This window comes from Panthera leo, chromosome B2 (assembly GCF_018350215.1).
Source record: "Panthera leo isolate Ple1 chromosome B2, P.leo_Ple1_pat1.1, whole genome shotgun sequence".
NCBI classification, from domain to species: domain Eukaryota; kingdom Metazoa; phylum Chordata; class Mammalia; order Carnivora; family Felidae; genus Panthera; species Panthera leo.
In genome coordinates this window covers 32,351,932-32,370,975 of record NC_056683.1, presented here as the reverse complement: position 1 = coordinate 32,370,975, position 19,044 = coordinate 32,351,932, and the positions used below count along the sequence as shown (strand labels likewise).

The 19,044-nt window shown below is 55.9% G+C and overlaps 1 protein-coding gene across 1 annotated transcript; it reads left to right on the top strand.

Annotated features, from left to right (window-relative positions):
• Positions 1–280: 280 nt before the first annotated feature.
• On the top strand, positions 281–17,957 carry LEMD2 (LEM domain nuclear envelope protein 2). The gene is made up of 9 exons (XM_042938480.1): positions 281–1,083; positions 2,698–2,738; positions 6,031–6,106; positions 9,200–9,276; positions 10,182–10,261; positions 11,883–12,028; positions 13,056–13,157; positions 13,240–13,342; positions 16,566–17,957. Exons 1-9 carry the CDS (start codon positions 354–356, stop codon positions 16,714–16,716), a joined length of 1,506 nt encoding a protein of 501 aa, XP_042794414.1. The 5' UTR covers positions 281–353; the 3' UTR covers positions 16,717–17,957.
• The last annotated feature ends 1,087 nt before the right edge of the window (positions 17,958–19,044 follow it).

Genomic DNA, 19,044 nt, shown 5'->3' with positions numbered 1-19,044 from the left:
ATTCACTGAGTGCCTACCACGTGCCAGGGACCGCGCATGGGGCGGAGGATTCAGAAAGAAAACACCGATTGGCCTTACAGACAAGGAGGAGGACTGAGTAAGGAGGGAGGGGGGAAAAGGGAGGGGGGAAAAAAAAAAAATCCTTGGACCTCTCCAACATGGCGGCCTTAATGGCCGAGTCTGACCCCCTCATCATGGCCGGCAATCGGGGAGGCGCCGACCTTCTCAACATGGCGGCAAAGGCCGACCTTCCCATCATGGCGCGGGGCCCCGCCCGCTCCGCCGCGGCCGCCGGCGAGAGCAGTTCCGGGTGCGGTGCGCGCCAGGGGCGGGCGGGGGGCGGCGTCCTGGCCATGGCCGGCCTGTCGGACCTGGAGCTGCGGCGGGAGCTACAGGCCCTGGGCTTCCAGCCAGGACCCATCACCGACACCACCCGGGACGTCTACCGCAACAAGCTGCGCCGCCTGCGGGGCGAGGCCCGGCTACGCGGCGAGGAGCGGCTGCGGGAGGAGGCCCGGCTGCGGGGCGAGGAGCGGCTGCGCGAGGAGGCCCGGCTGCGCGAAGAGGCGCCGCTGCGAGCCCGGCCCGCTGCGGCCTCCCTGCGAGCGGAGCCCTGGCACTCCCCGCCGGCCTCGGGCTCGGCCTACGCGACCTCTGGGGCCTACGGCGATCTCGGGGCCTCCGCGGCTTCCTGGTCCGGGAGCCGCGGCTTCGCCTACCCCGCCCGCCCTGCGCCGCTCAGGCGCCGCGCCTCGGTCCGGGGCAGCTCCGAGGAGGACGAGGACGCCCGGCCGCTCGACCGGGCCGCGCCGGGCCACGGAGTCCGTCGCTGGTGGGCCACGACCCCGGCCCCGGCACGGCTGCCCTCCACCCTCCTCGGCGCCGACCCGCGTCCGGGCCTGCGAGCGACGCGGACGGGCTCAGCCGGCGCGGCGCGGGCCCGGCCCGAAGCGGGGCGGCGGCTGGAGCGCTGCCTATCCCGGCTCCTGTTCTGGGCCAGCCTGGGGCTGCTGCTCGTCTTCCTGGGCATCCTCTGGGTGAAGATGGGCAAGCCCTCGGCGCCGCAGGAGGCGGAGGACAACAGTACGTCCCGGGCCGGCGCAGGGGAGGGCCCCGGGCGCGCGAGTGTCCACCTGCACCACCACCGTTCCTCTCAGCGCCAGGCTGCACATTCCCGGGCCTTAGATGCCTCTGGCTGTCTTCTTACCTCCAGACCTTGACTCTCCTCCCTCCGCGGTGGGAGAAGAGGGCCGGAGTTCCTGCATCTGCAATAATTTCTGTCTTCACTCTCTCCTGTTCTCATTTTCTGCCCTAGCCCTTCCTACCAATCTCCCTTTCAACCACGTGCTGGAAGCAATCTTCATTCCTAGTCACTCCTTCCCCAACCTCTGGTTTTCCCTCTCTAGAGAAAACCACACCCCTCTCTAACAGACAGGTCCACCCCCATTCCTTTTTAGTTCTTTCTTAACTTGGATCTCTTGCTCATTCACACATTAGTGCCCATTCCAAGGCACCCCAGGTTTCACTGCCCACAGATCGGATCTGGTTGGGTTCCCAGCTTTGCAGCACCAAAAGAGTTTAAACTGATGTAAATGGAGGCGTTTATCCTTGCTTACATTATCCTCCTGGAGTGTGTTAAGAAAGGGTTCTGTGAGTCAAGGACATTGCCAGCTATGCTGCTTCTGTCCACACTTTAGTTAGTGATTAGACATGACAATTAGAGGTCTGCAGGATACAGTATGTTTCCTGAATAGTTCACGATTTGTATGTTTCTTAAAAGGAAAATTTGCCTCTTGGGTAATTCTGGGCTTTAGCCGAACAGAAAACAACATAGAAATCATTCCTTTATAAGTTTTAGGGTGTAAAGTATATAAATTTAAAGTGTAAGTATAAAGTGGCATTGTAGTTCACCAACTTTTGATATTCTTTGCAAAGGATGAATGTGATTAATACTGTTCCCAGCCTCAAGCCAAGGCCACATCTTTCCATGCCTAACAGGAACGGCCAAAAGGCAGGGAGATGCCAAATCATCTTAGCTATTGCAGCAGATGGGTATTCGGGTGTATGAACAAGCCTGTGGGCATGGGGATCCCAGACTCATGCACACACCCAAATAATTTCTTGGCTATAAGAGCAGTTTATCCACCTACTAAAGAAAGTAAGCAGACCCGGGAGTCTGTGGGACTGTACTGATACCACAACAGTCAGACAGTATACTGTCCTACCGCTGAGATGCTTTCAGACAACAGCTCTTGGATATATACTGGGATCTACCTGGACTTCCCCTCCCACAATGTTACTGATCCCTGTTCAACACATCATTGTTTGCAATTTCCAAAACCATCATGTGTATTGACTTGTTTGAGGCCAATGCCCCGAGTTAAACAGGGAGGGCTTTATTGATCCCATTTTACAAATGAGGAAACAGGCACAGCGTGGTTGAGTTGCTGGAAATGCCTAATCATTTCCAGCTAGGATTTGGACCCAGCTGTCCTGGTCCTAATTCCTAATCTAGAATTGGGAAACCCTGACATGTCTGCATTTTAAAAGTGCCTCATTTAGATGACATCTTTCTGATCCCCACCCTTAGGCTGGTAATGTTTTACTTCCCCTGAATTTTGAGAGTGGTCTTTTTTTTTTGTCATCTTTTCCTTAACCCACACTTTTAATTTCCTGTGTTTCTTTTCTTGGTCTCAGTGAAATTATTGCCAGTGGACTGTGACAGTAAAACAGATGAGGTGAGTTTGAATTTCTTTAGCTTTTGTTATTCCTCTCAAGGATGTGAGCCTCCGTCAGGAGGTAAACTTCCCCAGAAAAAAGATCATAATAGGATCATTTTCAGGAGTGCTTCCTGTAATGCACCAGAATCACATCGTGTTCTGTGATGTTTGTGTCAGACTCAATTGTGGCAGCAAAAGGAGTACTTGAAACAGAGAGAATTGAGCTCCCAAGATCCAACCCTGGGATTGTTATGGAAGCTCTCCCATCCATCACAGCACTGGGGACTTTGATCTTCTGCCTAAGTCAATCTGGGGGGATGCGGTAGGTTGTGGTTGAAGGACCTCTCAAGCTCCCTGGCTTCCAGAGGAAGGGCTGGTGGTTTTTAAGCGTCGGGAGGCTGGGTTCTCAGGTCCACCTTTCCCTCTGGTAGTACATTTGTGGCTCTGACGATGCCGTTCGGATTTGAAACATCATGGGGGGCTGGTTTTAAACATACCTAAAGTGGAATTAGCCCCGTTAGTCTATAGATTTGTTTTATGAAGCTTTAATGTTCCCTACAAATAATATTTGGGGAATGCAAGCAGCCCTATCTGTCTATGAGTCATGCAGGCAGCATCAGCAGGGAGCTGGGATGCTGGCACAGGTGACAGTATGGGGAAGATAGGAGGCAGTAAATTTTCAGGTCATAAATCCTACAAGGAGGAGCCTTTTGCTGCCAGAGGGCATGACTTAGTAGTCTAATTATTAAGTGTGCAATGCCAGGCCTCCCCCGAGACCTCAGTCTCCATCTCTGGCAGCCCGGGGGCTGGGAAAGAAACAACCCATGGCCACACGTTCATTCTCTCACCCGTGTTAACGAAGGGGTGTTCCCGATAATAGGTTTTATTGCTTCTTTTGGCTTCTGCGGTATCCTATTGGGGGCCGTCTCATTGCATTCATTTACTGCAGTCATCCACCAAGTATCTTTGCTTCTCAGTTGTTTTTGTGAAAACAGATTCATAAGAAGTTTAACCTGCCTTCTGTCGTGAAAACCACAGTGGGTGATTAGAGGCAGTGGCCCAGACAAAGAGGGAGTGGCCAGAACTTTGAACCCTGAAAGCAAAAAACAGGAAACAAGGAACTTTTCTATAAGGCCTCTCTGGTTGCTATTGCTTGGTTCTTCGTCCCACTCGAGTGAGCCCAGGCAGGCATAGTCCAGGTACCTGCGAAAGATGCGCTCAGCGAGCACACTGTATACTTGCCACATCAGAGCATCGAAAGACAGGGTCTGGGCATCGTCTCAGGCTCCAGTGAGCTGAGGTTGCATGGGGTGCTGCTGGCCTTTGTGAAGGGTGGACACGGGAACAGCAAGTTGGCAGATGCTTCTTGGCTTTGGTGAGGCTCATGCCGAAAGTCTTGTTCTTTGCGCGGCTCAGGCTCACCCAGAACCCAGATGGGCATTTGAGTTTTAGATATACGTGTTCTTTCCCTTCTCAGCCAACTACGACACTTAGCGTTTTTCTTTCTGCCTTTGTGCTGCGGAAAACGTGTGGACAGGCTGGGAGTGGGTGTGCTGTCTCAATCAGGCCGTCTCGTTGTCTGGTGCCTTCTGTCCTCCTGTTCCCTTTAGGTGGTATCAGCCCCGCTTTGCCTAAATGTCGGTGAGTTTGGAACAGAGTTAATTGTTACTGCTTTTTTTTTCTGGTTGTGACAGTAAGGTTTAGTATAGAAAATGTGAAAAATGTGACAAAATCACCCATGATTCTGCCACCAAGGGGTACGCTCCATTCACATCTGGGGGGCATTTCCTTCCCATCTCGTCTGCATACCTGTGTTTATAGAATTGGGATCTCCGTGTATATTCAGTTACATTTCTTGTCGTCAACATTTGCCATCTCATTAGTCTTTAAGAGGTAGTTTGGATACCTAATTCTGCTTACAGACCTGTGAGTTGTCTCTGAACATTTATGATCCTGTGGGTAAATCTTGGTTGTGTCACTTTGTACCTCGTAAAGGCTTTCGGGTCTTTAGGCAACACGAGGGGACGTTTCTTGGCCTCCGAGACTGTGAGAAACCAAGTCCATCCCGTTACAGGTGAGGGCAATGAGTGAGCCTGAGAAAGGAAGTGACTGTGGTCCCTCCTGCAGTTTGGAGCCAGAGCCCAGACCCTAGGCGTCGGTCCACACCCCGCCCGGTGACAACCCAGAGGAGGTCTGAAGGGGGGCTCCAACACCCGTTAGCTGTGGCATCTTGGTGGCCTACCTAAGGTCTCCGCCTCGGGCTCCTCGTCTGAGAAACTGGTGTGCGGTCAGGACTGTGGTGGCGCTTCAGTGCGTGCCCACGTGTAAACGACTCAGCACAGCACATGGCTTGCCGTTCGCTCTCCGGGAAGAGCAGCCTTTCTTTCAAATCTCCTAAATCTAGCGAGTCTAGCAAACTGGCGTCAGTTCTGTTACAGGTGCAGGAGATCTAGGTAGGCCTGTATTCCTAGTCCTGTTTTCTCCTACACATGACTTCTTTCCCCCTCTAGTTCCAAGGTTTCTAGAAATTTCCCATTTCCAGTCCAGAAGCCAGTCCGAGATGAAGCATTTGCTGTAGCTAATCCACAGAACAGACAATTTATAGGCAGCATGCAGACAGCGGACTTTCCAAAAACAGACGGGAGTGGCCCGAGGGGAGAAGCGACTGCAGTCGTGTGGCATGTGCTTGGCCCACCAAGGAGGCCAGGCTCCCGCGTCTCCCCACAGCCCCATCGCCTCTGCTCTGCAGCCCCACTTAATGGCCTTTATTCCAGCGAAAACCATGGGACAGAGGCCGGGAGCCTCCAAGATGCAGACCCTTAGTTACCGTGTCTGCTTTCAGCTCTGCCTCTGCTTTTACGGTGTTCCTCTTTGGTCAGTTAACCCGATATTTATCGACCCTGTCCTGGGCCCACTGCGCTGCAGAATTTGTTTTTTTGTTTTTTGTTTTTAATTTTTTTTTTTTTTTAACGTTTATTTATTGTTGAGACAGAGAGAGACAGAGCATGAACAGGGGAGGGGCAGAGAGAGAGGGAGACACAGAATCTGAAACAGGCTCCAGGCTCCGAGCTGTCAGCACAGAGCCCCAACGCGGGGCTCGAACTCACGGACCGTGAGATCATGACCTGAGCCGAAGTCGGACGCTTAACCGACCAAGCCACCCAGGCGCCCCTGTTTTTTGTTTTTAAAGTATGAGGTGTTTCTTGCTGCTTAATACTTGACAGTGTGACCGAGGAGGTAAAACCAGACAGACAGAGCCCCCTTTTCCCCCCACCCCTCCTTGCTGACTGCTTGTCCTGTGCCCTTTCAGTTCTGTCAGGCCAAGCAGAAGGCGGCCTTGCTGGAGCTGCTGCATGAACTGTACAACTTCCTGGCCATCCAAGCCGGTGAGTGGGTATCTTGAGGCCTGAGATTCCTCATGAGGGTGTGGGCTATTACCCCGATCAGCCAGGCTGGGGCTGGCTGGCTGGCCGGCAGGTGGCTGAGATGCTCTGTGGAGATCTTCCAGAAGATATACTCAGAAACCAAGTCTTGCCTTCCCTGCTTCCCCACTCAGACACATCTCTTTTAAGCCTACATTTCGTTCTTATATCCCCTTTAAGGGTCCCAGGGGTCCTGGCACATGTACAGGCCTTTCTGCCTTCCCTAGATGCCCACCACCTGATGTTTTGGGGGTTCATGTTGATTGGAAGGGGCCAGGCCCCAGGTCTTCTCAGAGTCTGGGTCTTCTGACCTAGAGGGCCTCCCTATATCAGATGGTCAGCCAGGCCAGGAGGAGAGGCATAGGCAGGTGGCAGGGGTGTGCATGGGGGGACCAGTTACACTCGGGCCCATCCAGCTTGCCAGGGCCCTGGTGTCACAGCTGGTCCTGATCTCCCCATCTGGCCTCAGGACTTCAGAGAAGTCCCGTACCCTCTCAGGAACTCCCCATCTCACCAGGTAATCTTGGGTTTGTTTGTTTGTTTGTTTTTTTTTACAAAATGAAAATTAAGTGCTCTACTCTAGAGGAGGGTACTTCCAGCACCCCCAGGATGCCCCTAAAAAGTCATCCATCCAGAAGGTCCCCCTACTACTTTATTTAGAAAATTATTCTTTGAGGCCAGAGATACCACCCCCCCACACCTCTCAGAATCACTTGCTAAAGGTATCGGTGAATGACCAGGGCTTGAGTACCAGGCTAAATATATTTGGTACCAAAATCAGACAAAGCTATTCAGTCTTATGAGATGTTCAGGAGGCACCTCTTACCTGTGGGGCCAACCCTTGTGGAAGGTTGTTGCTAGGAAATCAAGGCCAGATGGGCCTGTAGTGGGCCCTCAGCCCTCGGGGCCAGTCTTGTGGTCCCAGCTCTGCCACCACCTCCCTCCTGAACGGTGGGAGACTGGCGGTGGTCAGGGAGGCATCTGTGGGCAGCTCAGAGGAGCAGAGCAGGAGGAATGGGAGCTCACAGCATCGTAGGCCTCAGGGGCCTTTCTCCATGGCTGAGGTGCTTAGACTATAAATTTTGGCCTATGAGGGTGTTCCAGACCTTAAGTGACTCAGCTGTGGCCCAGGAACCAGCAGCATCAGGATCACCCAGGAGCTTGTTGGAAATGCAGACTCTGAGGTCCCATCCCGAACCTATGAATTAAAGTCTGCATTTTCAGAAGCCCCCCAGGGCATAGAGAAGCTCTCCTCTTAAACTGTGGATGCCGGTAGACATTTTTCCTCCATCCCACCCTTCATATGTGGTCCTGGCTTATGCCATCCAGGGGTTTGCTGCCTCCTGTCCTCTGACAAGCCTGGCAATGGCGACCCTGAGGGTCTCGCTGCAGGGGAATGAGGGCTCTACTAGGCCATACTCCCCTCCCACCCCTGCCCTGCCTTGGAGGTCACCTATGGGCAGGGAATTGTGCTGGCCTTTGCAGCCCACGGGCTGCTTACGGTCTAGTAGAAGAGACAAACCACCTACCTCCCTGACCACTGGCTGATACACAGTGTGACTGGATGAGAACCGAGAGGCCGGAAGTTCCAGGAGGCACGTTGCCTTTTAGCTGGAGCAGTCGGGAAAGTGTCACAGGGGAGGCGGTGTCTGCCGGGCGCTGAAGCCCAGCAAGGATTGGTTCTGCATATGTGGGGGGGAAGGCAAGGCCAAAGGGGAAATAGGGTCAGGGCTGGAAGCGGCTGGCTTCGTGAGGGAAGAAGAAATGGAAGGAATGGAGTTTGGAAAGGTCGGCCGGGCTCTACCATGGGTGGCTGTAGAGGCCAGGCCCTCGGGGCTTCATCCTGCAGGCACTGAGCACCGGGGAGGCTTCTGAGCAGGGGAGTGATGTGCTGAGAGCCAGCAGCCAGGAATGCAAATGTGACAGCAGCTTGAGTGTAGTAGTGTCACGTAAGCAGAATCATTTTAAAGTTTGGTTGCTCAAACGTGGAAGAGAAAGGGGAGAGGAGGCAACCAGTCAGGAGGCCGTGGCGGTGGTCCAGGCGGGGTGATCTGGGGTGGGGCAGACCATGGCAGCCACCGTCCCATAAGGTCAAGATCAACTTGGCATAGGAGGGATAAGCTTTAGTTCGTTCTCAAGCTTTTTAATGTTCATTCCCAGCCACTCAGTCCCCAGCACACAGACTCACAGACTAGCCATCCGTAGCCCCTAAGCTGTGCCAGGTTAAGAGCAGTCAGGCTGTGCGTGGGTTCAGGTTCTTGTACATGCCGACCCTGTGCTGTCCCTGCTCTCAAGGAGTCTAGTGACCCATGGGAAACAGCACGTTGTGGGTGGACCATAGCAGGCTCTTGAGAACCAGCGGCTGTGGTGGGCCCCCAAGTCCAGAGCAATTTGGTCCAACAAGATTCTCCCACGGGCTGGGGATTTTTCAGAGGAGGTGGCCCCGGGCAGGCCTAAGGGGAGGCTCCCAGCTCCATCCTGGGTGGGAGCTGTTCACCCAGGGTGCTTGGAAGGGAGTGGCCCCTTGGAGCACCATGCCGAGGCCCCACTACCCAGCACAGAGATGCCCTCTTTCTCTTTGGGGCATTTTGGACACCCCTCCCCAGAACCCCTTGAAACGGTGGGCCTGGAGTTCAGGTCACCTGCCTATGTCACGGTCAAAATCCCTGCAGTGCCTCCGGCCTCCCTGCCTTTCTTTTTTCCCAGGTTGTGTTTATTTATAGTGCCATTCTGGTACCTTCCAAAGCTATCTGTCTGATCCTTTTAGGGATCAATTGCAAACAGACCTTAGGATTGGGCAGCTTTTTAGTCATTTAATGCAAATCACCGCACTGCTTTGCAGGTCAGGTTTTAATGATCTGGAATCGATCCAAGCTAAGTGGCTTTTGATCTTGCTGCAGAGTGAAGATGCCCCACAGAAGCCAGAGCCACGGGGCCACATGCTCCCTATCAGAGCTGATGGCTTGATTCTTGCTGCATTTTTTTTAGTCCGTTTCAGAGTCATTTTTTTTCCCCCACCTCTTCTTTGTGTTTGAATGTGTGTTTTTTTCCTCCTAGGTAATTTTGAATGTGGAAATCCAGAGAAGCTAAAAAGCAAATGCATTCCTGTAATGGAGGCCCAGGAATACCTAGCAGTAAGTAAGGCTGCAGCGCTTACCCATTCCCGGGAGGTGCTGGCGCTTTTGTAGTGATCTTTCAAGCCCTGCTTTTTTTTTTTTCCCTTTTTGTTTTGTGTTTGCTTTTTGGCTTTTTTGTTTTCCTTTTTTTTTTTTTTTTTTAACTTAGTTGAGTGCTAGGCTGCTGCAAGTTTAGGCAGCAGTAGGAGTGACCGGTCCAAGGTGAGCTATGAGCCAGAGCCCAGCCTGCTGGCATGCGGGTGGGGGGCTGGCTCCTGAGCGGCCAGTGCGGCCACTGCAGGCCACCTCTTCTTTAAGTGGCCCTGTTACTCGCTCCCCCTTGCTCTCCTTCCCAGCAGCTTTGCGGATCTACATTTCACCTGTCCGTTCTCTCCTTTTCGTTCGCTGTGCAGATTGCTCAGGGTCTGCTTGACTGTGTGCCTGGCCCCAGTCTGATAGAATGGTGGAACTTTGGAGCTGACAGAAACCTTAGGGGTCGCCTAGGTCATTGCCACTTCCCAGACGAGGAAACTGAGGCTCAGAGAGGGACAGGGACTTGCCCAAGGCCACACAGCTGGGACTGGCCACTGGGCTCCCATCCCCACACTGTTTTTCATTTTCCCCAAGATGAGCTGCCAGCTCTGTGGCCTGACACTTTGGTCCTCGAGGAAATGATAATTCCTTTGGCTACCTCAGACCTGCGTCGTTTCCTTGTGTGTGCTTCCACATCAACTCCTCCGGGCAGAGCTCCTTCTTGATTCTCAGCAGCCCAGATTTCCTGCCTGTCACTTTGCTGTGCATGTAGTGGAACAGGGCTTTGGGGCCCACGGAGGGCACGGAGAGGGCTTCCTTAATCCAGCAGGAGAATAATGTTCCCGCTGCTCGGCCCAGACGCAGAACTCATCTCCCGCCCCCTCCCACAGAACGTGACCAGCAGCTCCTCTGCCAAGTTTGAAGCTGCACTGACCTGGATACTGAGCAGTAACAAGGACGTGGGCATCTGGTGAGTGCGGGCGAGACATCACAGGGTGGCGGCCCCGCCACAAGCACCCGTGGCCGTGTTCCTCAGCCATCAGCTGACTGCCGTGTGCTCACAGAGGTGTCTCGGGTCTGAAGTTAGAGGCAGGTCTCCCGGCTGAGTCCTTGTGGGCTAAGCCTGAAGCCAGGCAACAGAAGGAAGAAGCGTTTGGGGTGCAGATAAGACACAAAATCCGGGTGGCAGGACATTAGCCTAGTGTTCCAGCTAAACCTGTTTCAGGTGACTCGCTTTGAATTCACTGGTCCCACGTGGGTTGCTGGAGAAGGCATTTTTCTGCACTTCCTCTCCCTGGGTGCTAGTTTTCATTCCTAGACAAATGTTTCTGTATGTTGGTTTCACTCTGTATAGAAATGGCTAAAGGAAATACTGGATTTTATTCTGACTGGGCAGTTCCGCCTCAGTTCTGTCTCTGGGGAGCACTGTTTGCAGAGATGGTGAGCCCTCTCGCCCTCCTGAAAAGCCCCATCTGGCTGCTCAGCTGGCGGGGGCAGGGCATACCAGTGATGCCTCCCCTCCCCCACCAGAGTTCATCATCCTGGCACTGCCTCTCGTTTCTCAGGGTTTGTCGGGGTCTCTGCTCAGGCCATAGCTCCTGATATTCAGACACCCTCCAGGGTTTTGTTCCCTTCCTCTCTAATCCACCCAGACTACTAATTCCATCAGCAGTGCCTCTACCAGAAGCCCCTCGGGCAGCTCAACCCAAAGCTTGATAACTGGATGCGTGGCACGATTAAAATTCGTTGGCTTAAAAAAGAATAAAGCTTCCCTGAGTGGCTGAGCGATTTTCCTGTGTGTTAGGAAAGGCGAAGGAGAATATGGATTTTATCCTCCACGGCACTCACCGAAACTGCTAGCACAGAAGAATGATGACGCTCGCCCTTCCACTCTGGGGAAGGTAGTCAGGAGGGGGGGCCGGGCCCAGCTCACACGACCAGTGTTCAAAGTGGGTCGTTAGAAGTCGGGACGCTACAGATACTGGGCATTGCACTGTGCGGTCCAGAGCACGAGACTGTCACCCAGCTGGAAGAAGGTGTAGGTGTGGGCATCCATCCCCGTGTGTCCTGACACCTCCTCTCAGTGGCCAGGGTGGAGGCGCTGGGGCTGGGGCCTGGCCTCGGGGAGCCCGGTGGTCGTCATTCCCTGAGCCTCACGGCACCCCGATCTTTACCCTTAAACAGCTTATATGCCTCTTTGTCACCATCACTGAGGAAAAGCACACCCTCCCAGACTCTTTCAGTTCCTGCCATGCAGTGCAAAGCCAGCAATTCAGTAAACATTTCCATTTCTCTATGCTGGGAGGTGGGAATCCAATTTACAGTTTAATCTTCCACACGCTGAGAGGGGCTGTCAAAAGACCCGACAGAGGGGGACGTCACTTTAGCGGTAGGGGTTCAAGCCTGCTGCCGTCTTTAAAGCTTTATTCTTCCTAAGTAGCCAACGTGGGAAATTTCGGGAAAGCATGCAACCAGGATACCGAGCCTATTTCATAAGCAAGTAGAGGCCTCAAAGCCCATCCTTGAGTGGGGCCGATCCCACGGCTCCTGGGAGCTTTTGAATGTGTCTGCAGCCCTGTGTCCTGTTTCAGGTTGAAAGGGGAAGACCCATCAGAATTGGTGACGACCGTGGACAAGGTGGTGTGCCTGGAATCCGCCCGCCCGCGCATGGGTGTCGGCTGCCGCCTGAGCCGCGCCCTGTTCACTGCTATCACCAACTTGCTCATCTTCTTCTGGTGTAAGTCCTTGGCTGCCCTTCTCCCCCCTGCCTCTGCCGCGGGGACTGCTCCCAGAGCACCTCCCAGGAGCCCAGCTCAGTGACACTCCTAGGCATGAGTGATGAGTTCTGGAAGCCCAGGCCCAGAGAGTTCATTTCTGTCTAGTGAACCTGAGGTCTGTCTAATAAAACAGAGGAGATGAACAAGTCGGCCTCTGCCCTGGTTCATCTTACCTTTAGAGACTGGTGGCGGGAGCATGAGGATAACTGAAAACATCCTTGCTCAGGGTCGGGGACCGTCAAGTGTCCCTGAGAGGGAGATGGGTGCTGGCTGGAGCCCAGCATCGTCGCCCTGGGGGCCCCAGAGTGCAGGCCTCTCGGAGGAGGAGGCGCACCAGGAGCTTGGCCTGATTTTACTCCCTCTCCTTGGGAGCTCTAGGTACCTGATGAAAGCAGGAAGGACCCGGGGCGCTGAGCTGAAAAGCAGAGCGCGAGTCTTGTCTCCCGACATCAGGGGCCGCCTTTGAGCAGAGACCTTGGGGTGTCTCTGAAGGCAAAAGGCCGAGTCCTAGAAACTGCCGGCTCTGCAGACATGGCAGAGTTACAAATCACAGGCCATCTGGGCGTGCACACAGCTCCCTCACCCACGCCATCAGGCACAGACATCATTATCGGCAGCAGCATCCCGGAATACAAAGGGCCCCGCATGTATATATGTATGAAACGCCGTGTTCTGGTTCACAAGGGAGGAGATGAAAGTCCCGGAATGCGGTTGGGAGGAGCTGCAATCTGGACGGCTGGGGATGCCTCTGTGGTGACAGCCGGCAGGAGGAAGATGATCACTTAATGGCCTGCCTTCCCTTTGCATTTCCACCTCCTTTGTCCCCTCCCGCATGCTAGCCGGGGCCTGACACCTAGTAGGTGCTCAGAACACTTGTGCGGCTCACCCATAGCCTCCAGCGCAGCCACCGACCCAGACTGACACGCAGTGTGCCTCTGAGTGGCCGCAGGTGACGTGAGGATTAACCGGGCCTTTGTTCCCTCATAGGCTTGGCCTTTCTGTGGGGCCTCCTGATCCTCCTGAAGTATCGGTGGCGGAAGTTGGAAGAAGAGGAGCAAGCCATGTATGAGATGGTGAAGAAGATTATAGGTGTGTGGCCCCTGGGGCGAGGACTGCGGGCACCCGCCGGAAGGTCCTTGTCCTAAACCGTGCCCCCTGCCCTACCCTGCAGACGTGGTCCAGGACCATTACGTGGACTGGGAGCAGGACATGGAGCGCTACCCGTACGTGGGCATCCTGCACGTGCGCGACACCCTGATCCCTCCGCAGAGCCGGTGAGTCCTGGTCCGGCCCCCCCGAGTGCCACGGGAGGAGCCCCGAGCATCAGTTATGGGGCGGGGGGAGGGGCAGCTCAGCCCCGAGGATCCCAGGGGAGGGGGCCACTACGCATGCCTCCTGCCACTCCTCCCGCGCTCGGCTCTTCGTGGCAGAACGCAGACCAGAGGTTTAGAAACATGGTCCCGCTCCTCTGTTAGCGTTGGGTGGCTCAAGCCGGGAAGGATCTTGATAGGTTTCCATTAGTGGAAGTCCAGAGTCATGTGGGCTCCAGACACAGAATAGTCGGGTCCCTGGTCCCTTTTTTCTGTGATCCTTGGGGTCCTGGCTTCCGTGGATGTCGTGGGCTGGCGGGAGTTCCTCGCGGTCACAGGATGGTGGCCAGCAGCAGCTGGACCAGCATCTGCCTTGTCACAGCCAGCAGGGGAGAGGGGCCTCCCGTTGCTGTCACAAGCAGGAGAAAACATTCTCAGAAGCTGCCAGTGACACACTCACTGAGGCCCTGCTGGCCAGACTCGGTTACTTGTCTGTTCTTTAGAATATGTGAGAGAGAGACAAAGTGTGATTGGAGGAGGGACAGAGAGAGGGAGACACAGAATCCGAAGCAGGCTGCAGGTTCTGAGCTGTCAGCACAGAGCCCAATGCGGGGCTTAAACCCACAAACTGTGAGATGGTGACCTGAGCCGAAGCTGGACACTTAACCGACTGAGCCACCCACGTGCCCCATATTCTTGAATCAGTCACTAGCAAGGAGGAGATTGTTTTTCAAACATTTTTAACCACGGCCCATGACATGCTATCTAAAATATGGTTCACTTCCCACACACGCATGCACACGCACACACGCACACAGGTGTACCTGCAGTTGAAAGCAGAACTTCACGGCAGTGGATGGGGTCTGTTCCCAGGGGGCACGGCTGCATGGGAAGGGGTAGCAGGCCGTTGTCCCGCATGACACCAGGGGACCTTTCACATGGGCTGCAGATCCCGGATGTGGGCATCTGCAAAACCACATGTGGGTTAGCTTTGGAGGACGGGGTCCCAGGGGGCAGCCATCAGGGCCCGCCGAAGTGTCGGCCCAGATTGTGGGGCCCCCCTCAGTAGCTCGCCGCGGTCTCCAGCCGGATGCCATCTCTCCGGAGGGGGACGAACACTCACTGCAAGCCGGCGCTGCTCTGTGCCCTCCATGGGCAAAGCCCACACTCACTGGCTCCTCACTGTGGCCCTGCGAGGTGAGAACAGTGAGTACCCCATCTAACAGATGAGGAAACTGAGGCTCAGGGAGGTTAAGGAGCTTGCTCGAGGCCCAGCACTGGTGGCACTTCTGTGCAACCCAAGAGGACTGGAAGAGCAAAACATTTAAGGTTTTACTTGTAAATGCTTAGTAACTTTCATCGTTCTTAGGGACGTGCAGGCAGGAAGCTTAGGGAGAGCAGACTGACCACCGCAGCGTTGGCTCGTGCTTGTTGTTTGGTCCTCAGCAGGAGGCAGCTACGTCGCCCTCTGACTCCCAAGAGGAGGCCACTTGGTGTTTTCAGACTCCCACCAAATTCCTGGCCCCACCAGGAGTCGCCACGTGACCATGAGTCACAGCCACTCTGAGCCAGTTTCCTCATCCAAAACAAAGACACCACTGCCGGGCAGAGGGCTGCGCTGAAGCCCTTGTTTCCTCAACAAATGTTTATTGAGCACCAACCGCAGGCCACATGCTACTGGGTCCCGGGGAGACGGTGGGGAGAAGAAACCCAAATCCGCGCCCCAGCGAAACATTGGTTCTAGGGAGGAAGAGAGGTGACAAGATGCGTAAGGAAAATGTGTGCTATTAGGCAGTAGTGACAAGCCCTCAGGAGAAGGGGACGGGGTGTCAGGAAGTGGCCTCACAGCTCATTAAGTCTGTGCCTAGCACGTGAGCACTCACCCAAGAGTGGCCCTTGTTGCTTGGGCTTCAGTTCCACGCAACCCACATGCTCGCTGAAGTAAGAGCAAGAGTGCCGTCGCGGCTTGTCTCCGGCCGGGCCACCCGGCCTCAGCTCCCATGCCACAGCAGGGACCACAGGCGGGACCGAGCCCGGTCAGTAAACCCCGGGAGACTCAAGCCATGTTGGCTCCCAGCCTCTCGATTTATCTCCCAGGCCCCCGGTCGGTGCACCTGAGCCCTCATGTCGTGAGGACCTGTCCGCTGCTGTCGGCCCTGCGTGGGCACCGTTGGGCGTGCCCCGCAGAGGAGGGTCTGCCCGTGAGACTGAGGGAGAGCCGTGGAGCCTGGCTGGCGCAGGCCTGCTCACTGCCTGGGAGGGGGGGCTGGGGCTAGAGCAGCCCATTGGGCCTGCCCAACGGGACCTGACCTCTGGAGGAGAAAGCCCTGGCACCCCAACTCTGACTCCTGACCCACGGGCCACCTTGGGCGCTTCCCTCCTTTGTCCTCCCCCAGGTGGAACCTTCCCGCTCCCACATGTACACACCCATGTTCACTCTCCACGCGAGGGGTCACAGGGAGGTGGTCTGCGGTGCTGACGAAAGACGGGAACTCATCAAAGAGAGGACGTCAGAGCAGTCCTCCCTGACTGCCTTGGAATCTTCCTGTCTAGTCTGGAGGGGGAAGAGACCACAGGGGGCTGTCCAAGGGCATGCAAGGCCCCAGGGACCCAGCAGAGCAGAAGGGGCCCTGGCCGGTAGCTCTGGTTCCAAGAGCAGCTCCAGCTTCTTCGCCTCCCCGGTTGGATGCTTAGCTCACTCGAGTGCTCCAAAGTACTGTGGAGTTTGGACTCGACAGCCCAGTGGCCACTCTTTAATTAGCCCACATGGGGCATTAGAATGCAGCCGGCACCGGTGGTGGGGCTGCCTGGCCCGGGCTGCTGCGGTAACAGGTCCCAGCAAGCGCTGGCTGAGGCCAGCACAGCCCCTTCCCTCTTGGACACCTGGGGGTGCCCTGGCCCCCTCTGGCCCCCTTCGGCCCCCTTCAGCTCCCTTTAATTGAATGCTTTTGGAGCAGAGAAGGTTGAGGAATTATTTCTCTGTGGCTCAAGAAGTTCCTCTCCTCTGCAGGAGCTCTGTTAGTACCTGATGACTTTTCCTCCCGCAGATAAATTCTGCGCGAGATCCTGGAGTCAGGGCCCCAGTTTGTACAGAGGGTGCGTCCGGACCAGCTCGCTTCTCTGGGCAGTACCCAGTGGAGCTGCCGGGGCGCAGCTTGCCTGCTGAGCCTGGTCCTTGTCGTTGCAGGAGGCGCATGAAGCGGGTCTGGGACCGGGCTGTGGAGTTCCTGGCGTCCAACGAATCCCGGATCCAGACAGAGTCCCACCGTGTGGCTGGAGAGGATATGCTGGTGTGGAGATGGACTAAGCCCTCTTCCTTCTCCGACTCAGAGCGATAAATCCCGGGCGGGGGCCTGTTCCCAGTCGGCCTGTCCCAGGCCAGTCCCCTCCGGGGGCGCGAGAAGGCCACCAGACCTGCCAGTGCTGAATTCACACTTGCCTTGACTTTCACCTTCCTCCAGACTCTGGTTCCAAAGGTCTCTCTGTAAGACTCTTCAGAGATTAGCTTGTAGGGAAGCGTGGGCTTCCTTGAAGGGCACAGGGGAAAAGCCAGAGGCCTTGTCCTCTGCATTGGTCCAATCCTGTGCCCCGACTGCCGGCAGAAGAGGGGAGAAGGGTTTGTTTTTGATGAACAAAAAAGATGAAAGAGCAGCAGCCGTGAGACCCTGCAGAGCTAGTGTGCAGTTAGGTGGGCTGGAGTTCGTCCACCGCTGGCGAGCACTCAGCAGGGTGGGCATCGTGCCCGTGGGCGGTGGGTCGGGATGGCAGGCTGGGGCGGCAGGGGTCGGGGAGCAGTTTGGTCCATGTGCCTTCAGAGGGTGTTACCTGGGAGCTCAAGGGAGAGGGGAGAAAGCCTGTCCTCTAGCTGGGTTGGGCCTCTTTTATCCTGAAGGGGGAAGGTGCTAGCAATTAGAACGAGTACTGTAGAAGGACTATCTAGAAATGCCAGGCTCTGGCACGCAGGACCCTTGGGTCCGGAGTGAGCTGCTTGCGTGGCCGCCTGAGAGCAATCGGGAGCAGACAAGGGCCGAGAGCGGCGAGGCGGGTAGGGCTGCCCAGAGGCGGCCTCTTTAGTGGTGCTGCTCAGAGAGTCGCAGTTCTAGACCAGACCTGCAGCCAGGGCACTGCATCGGGCCGCGAACGCAGATTGCAGGACCCGGGGAGGGTCTCGCCTCCGGTGTGCGACGGTCACCTTGTCCAGTGGCGGCCACGGCTCTCCACGCCGGGGCTGCTGAAGCAGAACTTCCGGCACCGACTAGGTTCGCAAGGGCGGCTCGGCTGCCCCCTGCTGGCCTCCCCGGGAGCGTGCCGGCGCCGCCGCAGACCTTCGCGGCCCCCCGCCAGCCCATCAGCCCGCGTCGCGGGAGCCTGTCTCCGCAAACACCCTGGCGGGGGGGCCTTAGTTAAGTGCGAGGAGCCTCTCCAGCAGAGCCTCGTCCCCATATGTTCTCATCTGCGGCCGCGGGAGAGGGGCAAGCAGAGGAGCCGAAACAGCTGCCTCCAGAAGGCACCGACCACCCCTTTCGGTCTTCCTGGTATTTTTTGTTTCCTTAATAAAGCTCCGGTCTCCCTCATTTGAGCAATACTCTCTCATTTCCTCTGATGTCTGGATGATCGGCGGGGCTGGACTCTGAGCGCCAGCCCCGTGGCAAAGAAATGGTCTCTTAATCAAGGCTGCAGCCAGAAGAATAACGCTGCAACAGGCTTCAATATCAGGGTTGAAACTGTTGGATAAATAAACTATTTATTAAAAATGGATGTGTTTCTCGTCCATGGTTCTCCGCCCCCCACCCACCCAAGCAAGTTATAAGGAATGGTAAGTGGTGGGGTTACGAAGCACTGGCTCCCGAGAGGTCAGCTGGAAGAGGAGGCTGGGGTTGGCCGCGCAGGGGCCCTGAGCCTTCTCGGGACAGCTGGCCTTCCTCCCTCCGGGCCCCGGCCTTTTCGTGACCGGGTTCTCCAGCAAACTATGCAACCTCTCAGAGCCTTAGTTTCCCCATTTACAACAGGGCATGACTACCACACCCTGCAGGATGAAGTCAAAAGGCACCCACCTGGTCCCAGTGAGTGGGTGGCAAGGGCTGGAGATCGGTAGACCCTCTTTCCTGGGCCCCATTTCTGCCTCCCCGCAGGGCCCCAGAGGCCCCCAGGGGGAGAAAGGAAGAGCAGAGTGAGGTCGGATGGGGCTCCTTGGCAGCCGACGGTGTCCTTAAAGGAGGCGGGAGATTGATGTTGGCAACACACTAGTCTCTAGTCTGGAGACTGCGGAGGCCCGAGTGCTGTCTGGGAGGGAGCAGGGCCCGCAGGACTCTGCAGGGCAGGGGCTCACTGAGCTGCCGGCCCTACGGCTCTCCACCAGGGCAGCCCCTACCCCGAGGGCACACCAGAGCTGCGGGCATTGGAGCTGGCACCAAGATCCAGCCCTTCCTCCTCAGCCGGCCCCGCTGCGCCCCCCGCGCGGTCCCACCTGCAGCTGGTGGCTGGCCGGTGAGCACCGTCCCGCTCTCCTCCCATCTGCTGGGAATTTGCTGGATAAATTGATAGTCAAAGGACCCAGACAGAAATGAGCCCACCTTTCCCTTTTCTGTTTTTCAGTGAAACATTCTCCCTCTGCTGTGTTTTGTCTTAAGCTGTGAAGGGAGCTAATGCAGGGCTCTATTTCTGTG